This window comes from Mytilus californianus, unplaced genomic scaffold (genome assembly GCF_021869535.1).
Source record: "Mytilus californianus isolate M0D057914Y unplaced genomic scaffold, xbMytCali1.0.p SCAF_11, whole genome shotgun sequence".
Taxonomy (NCBI): Eukaryota; Metazoa; Mollusca; class Bivalvia; order Mytilida; family Mytilidae; genus Mytilus; species Mytilus californianus.
Window position 1 is genome coordinate 36,374,324 of NW_026262593.1, and position 12,370 is coordinate 36,386,693.

The 12,370-nt window shown below is 32.2% G+C and overlaps 1 protein-coding gene across 2 annotated transcripts in view; it reads right to left on the bottom strand.

Annotated features, from left to right (window-relative positions):
* Positions 1-408: 408 nt before the first annotated feature.
* The window catches only part of LOC127720002 (uncharacterized), a 37,578-nt gene continuing 25,616 nt past the window's right edge, over positions 409-12,370 (bottom strand). Inside the window, exons 3-7 of one of the 2 annotated variants that reach the window (XM_052226392.1) lie at positions 11,932-12,097; positions 6,949-7,217; positions 5,841-6,101; positions 4,997-5,050; positions 409-1,561 (exon numbers count right to left, since the gene is read on the bottom strand). In XM_052226392.1, coding sequence (XP_052082352.1) covers positions 789-1,561; positions 4,997-5,050; positions 5,841-6,101; positions 6,949-7,217; positions 11,932-12,097 — 1,523 coding nt within the window. In that variant the 3' untranslated portion in view covers positions 409-788. Of the gene's footprint in view, positions 1,562-4,963; positions 5,051-5,840; positions 6,102-6,948; positions 7,218-11,931; positions 12,098-12,370 lie in introns of both variants that reach the window. The other variant, XM_052226390.1, reaches the window with a different exon arrangement.

Below are 12,370 nucleotides of genomic sequence, written 5' to 3' on the forward strand. Positions count from 1 at the left end.
AGGGAGATTGACAAACCTTAACGTCCCCATGTTTTTGGTTTTTTTTTGTATCTTAGGAATACTGCCTAATTATATATAACCTACATCTTTGTGTAGTTCATCATGAACACGACTGGTGTCATTAAAGACACCCTAAAACACACAAGCTCCGCATTTCTCAAATTGTTTGTTTACATTTTGAATTGACATTCGTCATTAGTAATCTATTCTCTAGATTCGTTTTTACCTTCATATATTTTTTATGAGACACGGTAGATGTACAACTAACAGCATTTGTAACAGAAGTAAATTGTTTACCGTTATTAGATTATAGAAAAAAAAGCCTAACATGTTAAAGCCATATTACATAAAATGTATTAAACGGATGGCATCATAAAACATATTTGATTTTCTTACAACATGTACAAAAGCTAGTGTCTTTAAAAGTTTGCATGATAGACCTTTAATATATCAATGCACATTTTTTAAAACAAGCACTTAACAACTAACTATGTGTATGTATGATCGGAACTGAACACTAATATTTTAAAGTCGTACTTCTATGCTAATCCGATTGTATCTGATACAGTTATATAGTATTTTTGACAACAAAATTAGAACATATCAAGTCTCGTTACTGCAAAATGAGATCAATGTACCTTTGTAATGAAATCATTTATGCATTATGGCAATGATTTCGTTCCCTGATTATGATGATAGTTGAAAATTTACAAATAAACTTTACAGACCAAGGAATCATTGTTATATGAAAGCAAATGTGTTTTTCTTGAACTACGAAATGCAATACTTTATAGCATGTGTATCCATGGCAACCCGTCTAGTTTTATATCTTTTGCAGATTTCTTTTTAACTTTCTCGCCTATATCTCTTCCTATAAAGGCAGCATTATGATGTGATAATCTTCGCTTTCCAGATTTTATTTCACTGGCAATAATTCTGGATGCTATCATGGATGATTGATATTTAACATCTAGGATGTCTTTATACACAACTTGAACTTTAGGATTTACAGGCGTCTTTGGTCTTATACACATTACTGATGATGATCGACTAGATTGCATATTTATAGGATATGCTGAAGGTGGTCTATTTTCCCTCTTTCTTTCGTCATTTGTATAAATATTTGTAAATTGCATACTTCCTTTTGATGTTTTGTTGTTAATGAATGCTGTACTGATCCGTCTGTTTGACGTTTTCTTGAATGATTTGTTTAATCTTTCTTCTGAGGAGTTTGGTATTTTAAATTTTTCTGTACGCGGCATTTTTCTTTCGCAGAAATAATTGACATGTCGACTTATTGAAGTCAAGTCTATCAAAAGGATACACACAGGAACTAAAACCAATATAGCCAAGCCAAACACTCCCAAACCTTTTGCGGAAGGGCGTTCATCACTGACGGATATTAATTTTCTTTTATTTTTTGATGTCTTGGTCTTGTCGATTGTCAAATCTTTTTTCAGGATTTCAATTCGCTGGTCAATCGTTAGAGGTGGGCCTGTAGTTTCCTCTGACTGTAGGCATGGACATTCACAAATACCTTCCGTTGTTGTCAAGAACATGCCTAAAATTGCACAAAAAGTGAAAATAGATGTGTTATGATATACGATTGATAAGTAACAATGTCATCTCTTTTGCACCAAAATTGCTAGTTTCAGATTTGTAATATTAAAGTTTTGGATGGTCATTAAAATTATAATATATCAAGTGCGCTATCAAAATTACTAGTATATGAGGCAGAAAGACAACGTCAAGGCCAATCAAGAGACGAAAGGTCGGATACAAATTTACCAAGCACTTAAAACAAAACAAAAAATAATTTAGCAACACAAGTCAAACTATATCCCAGTACACTTTAGGAGCTAAAGAATGGTATCTAGTGCTTGCTGCATCACTGGAACGTGGTTTTCGAGAAATAAAAACCAGGTAAAATTCACTTATTGGACGTTTTTACTTCAAAAAATTACCCCAGGATTGTCAGAACGTCTGTAGAAAATGTTTCTATAAATATAATTATGCTTGTGAAATGTAATGAATCCAAATCATAAGATTTATGATAGTACTATAGTAAAGGGACGAGTGTTAACGATTATCGTCTTGTGTCTCCGAACAATTATGGTATTATTAGTGACTTTGAAGTTCTAGAAATGAATGAGTTTTCAGATCATATGCCTTTTATTTTTTGAACTTAACTTTTTCCACTATATGTCCAAAGAGAACAAATACTACAACACGCAATTACATTAAATGGTAAACTAATAAAAATGATGAATATGCACAAATGTTACAACCTTATAGAGAAAAATTATTGTCAGTTGTGAATAATATTACTTCAGATGTCGACATACATAACGCCGTAAGGCAGATAACTCATATTATTTACGATAGCGCTTTCAAAGTGTTTGGACAATCAGTTTCTATTCATAAACACATAAAACGCCAAAATCGTCCGAATAATGAATGGTTCGATGACAATTGCAAAAACGCCCGAAAAAGATTTCATGTCACGAGAAACTTTTTTATACGTCACCAAACGGATGCAAACAGGAGTGAATACGTGACTGCTAGAAATTCTTACAATAAAGTGAAGCGAAAAGCGCAGTACAATTATAAGAGGAAAAAAGGTCTGGAGCTTTGTAGTATTGCAAAAACAAATCCAAAGACATTTTGGTCAACCTAAAAGCCAAAAAACAAATCAAAGTGTGTAGTGAACAACGACGAAATGTTTAATTATTTTGAAAATGTTCTTGGTATGAACCCACCCGAGCTATCTGATGCAGTGTTAGATCTTTTAAATTACACTTATTTTGATGGTGTAAATATAGACTTAGACGAAACTATTAAAGCACTAAAGAGACTAAAATCCGGAAAAAGTGCAGGTAACGATGAAATTGTAGGTAAGATGTTTTCGTCATGTCATTTATTTTTCGCACCTATTTTAAAAACTTTGTTCAGCTCGATCTTTGCTATCGAAATATATCCAGAAAATTGGACTGAATGCTTAGTTATCCCTGTTCCTAAAAGTGTTAATCTTACATTCCGATTAATTATAGACCTATAATATTAGTAAGTATCCTTTCGAAGTTGTTCACTAGTATTCTAACCGACCGTTTGTTATCGTGGTCACAGGACGAAAATCATATAGTAGACAACCAATTTGGATTCCAGCCAAGAAGTTCGACTGTTGACGCTATGTATACTCTGCATAGAATTATTTCACATACTCTTCAGCATAAATTAAAATTATACTGTGGTTTCGTAGACTTCCGAAGGGCGTTTGATAAGGTTGACAGAAGAATTTTGATATACAAACTTGTCAAATCTGGAGTTAGCAGTAAATTCGTATCAATGGTAAATTCTATTTATTCATCTGTGCGTTTACGTGTGCGGTCTGGTGGAGTACTATCAGAGGCGTTTGATAACCATCTTAGTGTAAAACAAGGCGAAACTTATCTCCCTTACTTTTCTTATTTTTTATAAATGACATTATTCAAGATATCTCCACTGATGAAGAAGAAGATGTCGTATCTTTGAATGGAATTCTTATCTATCTAAGACTTTTTGCTGACGACACCGTTTTATTTTGAAAAAACACCGACTGTTCTGCAACATTTATTTGATAAACTTTTACTTTACTGCAATAAATGGAATATTGAAGTACACGCTGATAAAACCAAATAAGTGGTATTTAGAAATGGATTTAGACCAGTAGACACTCATTTTTTCTATGATAACAAAGAACTGCAAGTTGTTAATTCATATGTGTACCTTGGTATATTATTACACTACAACGGAAAGTTTTAAAATACTCAAAACCGTTTAGCACAACAAGGCTCTAGAGCCATGTCATCTCTAATGAACTCTCTCAAGCACTTCTTTGTCACTCCACAAGAACAGATGTTTCTTTTCGACAGTATGGTCGGATCCGTCTTAGGCTATGCATCAGAAATATGGGGTTTCCATCGTGCTAAAGATATCGAACTTATCCATAACCGTTTTTGTAGATTTGTGTTAAAATTTGGTAGAAATGTACCAACATGTTTTTTATATGGCGAACTTGGCCATTTACCTCTTTTTATTGTTAGATAACAAAAAATATTGAAATATTGGTTACATATTTTTACAAATAAACCAAAAGTTGTATACGATGTGTATAAACTCTTGTATGACGATGCTATCAATGGTTATGTTAACTGGGCTTCAAATATACGTGATATTTTATATGATCTTGGGTTAAATTATATATGGTTATATCGAGATGCTAGTACAATCTGTATAGATAATATTAAAACTCACATTAAAGATCAATACTTGCAGAATTGGTCAACAACTGTTCAAGAATGTAGTAAACTGTCTTTTTATTGAAGATTTGAATTAACTTTTTGTATTGAAAAATTATCTTTCTTTAAGCTATAATGTTTGTCTGTTAACAAAGTTACGTAGTTAAACATTAAAGTTAAATATTGAAGTTGGTCGTTATAATAATAATTCGAAAGAAAATCGTTTATGTGAATGCTGTAAAATGTGTGTTATTGAAGATGAATACAATTTTGTTCTTGTTTGTCCAGCTTATATATCTGTACGAACACAATTTTTACCAAAGTATTATTGTTCTTGGCCTAATAATCATAAACTATTGTATATACTACAAGCGTCTAGGAAGTCTCTTACTGTCAAATTATGTAATTATGTAAAAAGCTGCATGGAATATTCGATCTAATATAGTCTCATAACTTTATATGTCATTGTATTATACTATTGTTCTCTGCTGTCTATCCATGTTTTATATTATGTAATATATGTTGTTAATTTTTTCCACAGCATGTCTATGCTTTTGCAATAAAGATTCATTCATTCATTCATATGCTTGAAAATCTAATTACCTTCGAACAAGTTTTGTATTGATATTTTACCGCATGCGTAATTCCAATTTATTGATTGTAATGCACTTAATGTGCTGTCTTACCAGAAAGAGTTGTAGACTGGTCTGATGACTTACATGTACTGTTGGGCGTGGTACTTGAATCATTGAACAGTCCCAAATCGAGCGTATCTGAAAAATATTATTTATCATTTAGAATATATATTTCTGCCCAATGCCTTCTTTAGTTAATTTCATTCAGACATGCATATATTCTATTATATTCATATTACATTTTGAAGAACCATTACTTTCCACGAAATTAATTCTATGTTCTGCTGCAAATCAATTTAATACAAATTGTATATCAAGCAAGTTAGTGAATATTACATATAACTCATGAGATCGTCGAACATTGTCTGTAAATTATAGCCTAAATGTTTTCTAGCAATTTATTTCATGATTTGACATCGTTGCAGTGTAGTTTGGTGTTATTGTTGCTTTAAAGTTTTCTTTTTGACCCTGGTTGTTTCTTAGTCGCTTTTTCCTAAAAGTTCGTGGATAAGTTGGATTTCTACTAAGATAAAGGAAAAGATAAAAATAAATTGACAATTTAAGATGTTGATTGCAAATCCAATTCATAACTTACAGCGTTCATATTTATAACATGTATTATTCAGAGTAGAGTTAATAACATAGAATAGATTTTATCATTTTTTTTGGATTTCTCTGGGTAATAAAGAGTCAAAATATTGTGTATCTTTAATTAACGTTTTTATTTTCCGGACAGCCCTCATATATCCGGCATACAATTTTAGAGCTACCGTTCAACTTTTTCATCAATGAACAATACTTATGCCTTAATTTGTTAAAATGCAGGCATTTACAAACAACATTCAAATTAAGACTCAATGTTTACAATCTGTGCTCTAGAATATAGCAAAATGTTAGTTTACTGATCAATTTTTAGTATTTCACATACCGGACACATTATGACATCGTTCAAGAGGTGCATCTACTGCAGGCTTATAACATATTGAAAAAGACTGTGCAACGGTTACAAAACCTGGAGCCATATACACGTGGCAAATTGAATGATTTCCGAAATTTATGGCACGAGCTCTACATGTCACGAAATTAGTTACTTCTCCGATGGTAAATAAAACTGTACACGCTGTAGTGCATTCAGAGGCAGGCATGAAAATGAGGAATTCTTCACAGGTCTGATAAATACATTCATCTTCTGGAAATATATATAAAGTAAAAAAGGAAGTCTAAATTGAAAAAAAAGTCAAAAAGGTATACACAACAAAATATGTTGTATAATGTTGTTTTTTTAAAAACTATTTTAATGAAGAAGAGTTAACTTTAGTATGATATGGTCGGTACATATATACTTTCACAACCATGCATAATTAAAATCAATTGTATTAAAGTTTTTTTCTACAAATATCAGAATAGGTTGACAAAGTGATCCTTGTATTTGTATGTAGTCTGTAAAAACTGAATTATTTTATGAATCCATTGTTTGGCAGCACATGACAATGTTATATAGTAGGATAATCAGGTAACTATCTTATGTTATTTTGGAAATACTAAATATCTATAGAAGCAACTGGTTATCACCCCATACTTTATGAAACTATGCATGCCCACTTCGCAACAGTTTTATGTGTTATAAACATTCATTTAACATGTTTAGTATTTCAGCTTTCAGGAAATACGTCTGAGATTCTTTAAAGATCAAGCGGGTCGACTGTGGCCGCGAAAAGTGGAACAATTCCGTAGTCATCTGTATCAGAGATATTCCACTATTGTCAGCCATTGTTGACATTTATTTTCCCCAACTCGTTTTATTCATTTTATTAGATATCTTCATGCATATCGATGAAGATGTTGATGCCGCTTTACGGCCTATGAATGTAAAGCTGCAACAAATACCCCGTGACGTGTCGTATTATGTTAGTTCTATCTTGGATTAATACCTTTCTAAAATTCCATACATATTTAATTTAATTATGTTAGCGACTCGGGTACTTGAACTTATTTTAAATATTCTTCTTTTAACCTAAAACAATACAAGTATTTACCCCAAACACAAATGAATCTATTTTGTTCCTGGCATTCTATTGTCAGCCACAGTATGTATGTAACTGTTGTTAATGGATGGAAGTCGATATCAAATCCCAAACACTGGTAATTTTCAGGAATATATGCAGGTCTGTAGATTGTCCATTCTAACCAATCAGCAACACGACAGTCACCCCAATACAGTTCGGAGAGATTTGCAGGGTTAGTTGAATGAAGCCCGAACCAGAATCTCGGATTGTTTCTGTGTGCTACAGTGGTTGTCAAGTCTCTAGGAAATTCAATAAAAGAAACGTTAGAGCTTGAACATAAAAGCTATCTTGTTAAGTATGATATATTTGTTGGAAGAGAGGGACGAAAGATACCAGAGAGACAGTCAAACTCATAGATCGAAAACAAACTGACAACGCCATGGCCAAAAATAAAAAGACAAACAGACAAACAGACAAATAATAGTACAGATGACACAACATAGAAAACTAAAGACTTAGCAACACGAACCCCACCAAAAACTGGGGGTGATCTCAGGTGCTCCGGAAGGGTAAGCAGATCTTGCTCCACATGTGGCACCCGTCGTGTTGCTTATGTTATTACAAATCCGGTAAATAGTCTAATTCGGTAAGTCACATTCGTGAAAAGGGAAGGGTATTGTAGTTACGACATAAGGAACACTTCCGATATCATCTGTGAAACGGTTATTCCATAACGGTCAACCAACTCGTGATGGCGTCCGTAAAATTTACGAAGGGATGATTTCAACTTCACCATTTGGAACATGTTTTCAAATGACTTCGCTTCCTTTATTTGGAGCAAAATCAACTATGTAGTGTAAAGGCCGAGAAACCTCTAGCAAGTCGTATGAGATGAATAAACAAAAACGTAAGAAGTTACATGCGTTGTTGTTGGCGGCATCCCGCCCATTGTCAATCTACCATTATTGATAGTAAAAGAAATAAGAAGAGAGCAGTAAAAAACCACAGATCAAAGAAAGGCAGACAACACTAAAAAAAAAACAAAATATAACCACAAAAAACGAAAAGATAATCAATTGTTCATTAAGCACTATACAGAAACTTAAAATTAAAAAAACGTAAAAGCATAAAATAGAGGGTGAATTCAAAGAAGCAATAAAATCACAAGTCAAATAAAAGAGATAACACCAAAGACAAATATAAGAAGGACGAAAAGACAAACAACAGTCCACAAAACACGACACAGAAAACTAAAGAACAGAACAAACCGCAACAAAACCCGGATCCAATCGTGACACCCGTCGCGTTACTCCTAGTAATTTAGTTTGGTGAGTCATATTCACATATCCAAGCTTAGTTTGGGTGCTCTAGAAAGGTAAGATAAAAAGATAATGCTGCACTTGCGACATCTGTCGTGTTGCTCATGACAAGGACAAAATAATTGGTTGCATTCGGTGACTTCAATAATGTTGTAAAGGAGCCCCAAATTGTGACAAATGGAGCAAATCTGTAGTCATTATTGAAACTGGTAATATATAACGCCCAATAAAATCATGACGGCGTCCGTAAACGTTAAAAGAAATAACTTTAACTTGACGTAACGAACACTTGGTTCAATAGCTAAAATAATTTCTAAAAAACGTTTCAAAAACAGATAACAGACCTACATGTATATTTGGTACTCATAATTAAAAAGTTAAATGGCGTAGATATGATGATCATTGTCATCAATCTTTTAAAAATTCAATTCATATAGGACACTACTGATATGGCAAAACGTGAAGTAAAAGCACAAATCTATCTACTTTCAATTGTATGAAACCAACATGGGAAGTCAAGTTCGTTAAAAAAAAAAAACCATTGTAGTACTCATATGGATAAAAGAACAGGTCTGCACCAATAACTATAATCTTGGAATTCTAACTGTTTGCGCCGACTGTTACAAATAAAAAAAAAATATCTTAATGATGTGAGTTACTGAGAAACTATTATGATTTTGCAGTGTTATTTATCCATTAAAATAAGATATTTGTGACTTGGGCTGCCATAATATATGGGGGAAAAAAAGTTGCAATAAATGTTTCGATTTGCCTTTAATTTAGTTTAGACTGACGAATACTTGTGGAGAAGTCAATTTATTATATCATACTATAACTTAGATTATATAAAGATATAACAGATCTTTGATTTTTTGGTGTTATCCACACCTGATTCATACTGCACTTTACGTAGTCAGTTTCACAGGAAATTTGATGCTCTGTTTTTATTACTGATAACATAGATCACCGTTGATACAATATTTGATAATATTTTCTCGATTTCGATATTGCAGTAGCTCAAAAAGCACCTAATAAACAAAACAATGACTGAAATTCTTCTGTCGCCGTCACAAGTGGATTGAACATTACACAGATTCAATTCCTCAACTTGCTAACTCAATATCATCCACAATCATCCATTTGACATTGTATACATATTGGAGAGATGTCTTATTGGCAATTATACCACATCTCCTTTTTTTTTTTATCATTACACAATCAAATTTAGTTTTACCAGAAAGAAAAAGTTTTCTGGTCGAAATGTTTTGTGTTTTAGGGTGACTAAAGGGCTGTTCAATTTAAACACTTTTTTATACTTGGGCGATTGAGAGCTGTATATGTTGAATAGACAACTGTCTATTGTTGACGATTTTTTTACCTTTTAGTTGTTTGTGACCATGAGTATTTGCCTCATTGACATTTGCCCCAAATCTCCTTTTATTATATTTGAGGATACATTTTCTACATAATTTATGAGCAGCCAATGCGCATTCGGATTCTGGCAATTGGTTTGAACTTATTATACTAACATTAGATTTACGGCGCTCGATTTTGGCTATAATAGTATGAAGAATATTAGTTAAAACTATTTACTGCTCTTCGATAATTATGTACTCTGTATGAAAAGAGGAAAGAAAGAAAAAAATAATATAATATTACTTCATTAATAATATTGATTCAATGTTTTGTTGTGATGTCACTAGTTAAAGTCAGGGAGAAAAAAAGAGGAAATTTACGAAAAATCAATATTTACTTTGCATATTTGAAATTGTTTTCATTATAGATATGATTATAATAGCTATTTCGAATTATTTAGTTATCATATTGCAAAAGATATTTCAATTAACAAATATTTTGTCAATTTTATTTTATTTTTCTCTTATTGTAAATGCTTAATGTACAAATGAATTACTACATAAAATTAAATGAGTGTTTAATCACCGTAAATTTAATGAAAAAATATAAGCCTGCACTAATTTTTATTTAACTAACTCAAATTAATGGATTTTCTATTAAGGTGCAACAAACAATGCTGGTTTCGTGTTTATTTTTTGTAGCAGGGAATGATTGCAAATAAATATTGAAATCTTTAATATAAAACAAACTTGGCTACCGTAGCATTAAGATCATCTATTATGTAACACACAGATATGGAAAATCAATTTTTAGAATTGAAACCTAAGAGGAAAATATAGATGATACTATTATGTTAAGGGGCAAAAATCATATTTCTTGAGTTTAATTTGCCTGATTTTCATTTCAGATGTACAATACTATTTTAATGGTTCGGATTCCTAAATTCTATTAAAATTGAGTCCGAACAAAAGATACAAAAAGCCAATATAAAATAGGAGATTTGATATTGTCATCTGTTTGAACATTTTAGCCCATGTCAATAAGATGCTTTTAATTTGAATTGCTATCAAAACGTTATGTACAGCCGTTGATTTTTATATATATAATAGGCTTCAAGCTATTAACTCAAGAAAGGAAACTTGTGATACCGATTCCTGTATGCATGATACGTACATACAAGTTGAGAAAACATTTGAAAGCCTCGAAAAACAGAAAACAAAAACGTGAGCATATAAGTGAACAACAAGGCAACAATTTATGAAGAAGTTACAGCCTAAGTTTAAGTATATTTATATAATTTATCGAAAATAATGCAGCCATCCGTTAAATTGTGACAACAGTATTCGATGGGTAGATTGTATCATAGGTGACGGATATTTCACAAGCTGCAGGCAGAACCGACAACGCGTTGTGTTTTTTTTTTTGAGAAAGGGAACACAGGATACCGATCTAAGTCCGCACGGCACGTGCTAATAAAATTATCATTAGCTTGAACGGCAATATCATAATGAAAATGACAGAAAGCTTGGTCATTCCTTTAGGATTTAGCCTCATTATGAAAAACATAAAGCCGAAAGTTAAAAAGGTCAGAAAAAACAGCAACATTTTGAAATAACCGTATTGATATTATAAAACAGCCGGACCATCTCAAACTTTACCTAAAGGAATCAGTACATATAGCTGATCAAATTAAAAATGTTCCCAAGTAGTCGTAATCGTTTTACCTTCATTACACATGGTTAACATCCGATAGAAGTTGATGCCATAATGTTATTTTTTACATAACTGTTTTTTTTTATCCTACCTCATATACATTTCTAGGAACATTATTGGTTAAAAGCAAACGCGTGGAGAACGTGCATATTTCATACGGGGTCATTAGGCGTGGTTTATTTCAATACACGGTTAGTAGTGGTGTTACGTCCCTTTGTAAAAACAACACGGGGTTGAGGAAAAATCTGAAAGGTTTCCTCAGACGAAGAAATTGATGACGAACGATTGAAATAAATGCAGAAAACACTTTAAAAGCTAACAAGTTGTTATTGTTGGTATTTGTTTTTGTATAGACCAATGGAAGTGTGTTCTTAAGACTGAAGACTTGATCACTTTGATAGGCCACTTGTCTAATTGCCACATGTTAAGATAGTCGGTGATATAAATTCGTTAGACAGTGTGCTAGTGACCTAAAACGATATACATGGGGTCAGTAAATTCCATATGGAATTTACTGACCCCATATATATCGTATTAGTAACTAATAGTACACGAGCTTAATATGATATTATGGACACCATTATAGATGTGACTATTTATTTAAATATAAGTTGTATATACTTACAACATTGATATCCAGAACTGCCATACATTGTCATTTGACATAGACAACATAGTGTTGTTATTAGCATAACAGATAGCTTTAGCGTCGTTCCAAGTTTTCTTTTCATTGTAAACAGTGTAAACAACGGGATGCTGAAATCCCCATTCTCCATTACAGCACGGCAATTCTGTACAAATATTTTATTTATTAACTTAATGTAAATCTCATAATCTTTTTTATCCTTTAGAAATTATCCCATAGATGACTAAAATAATGTGATATAATTTTCTTTCGGACTACATTTTGTAGGTGGTTTGACCTTAATCAGGTATATTCGAGACTAAAAGTTTGGAAAGCCGAGAGCATAAAACAAAAGGAACAAAAGTCAATGATAAAACCGGCCCTGGTGGAGCTGCTAGTAGTCTGTTGTTATTTATGTATTATTGTCATTTTGTTTATT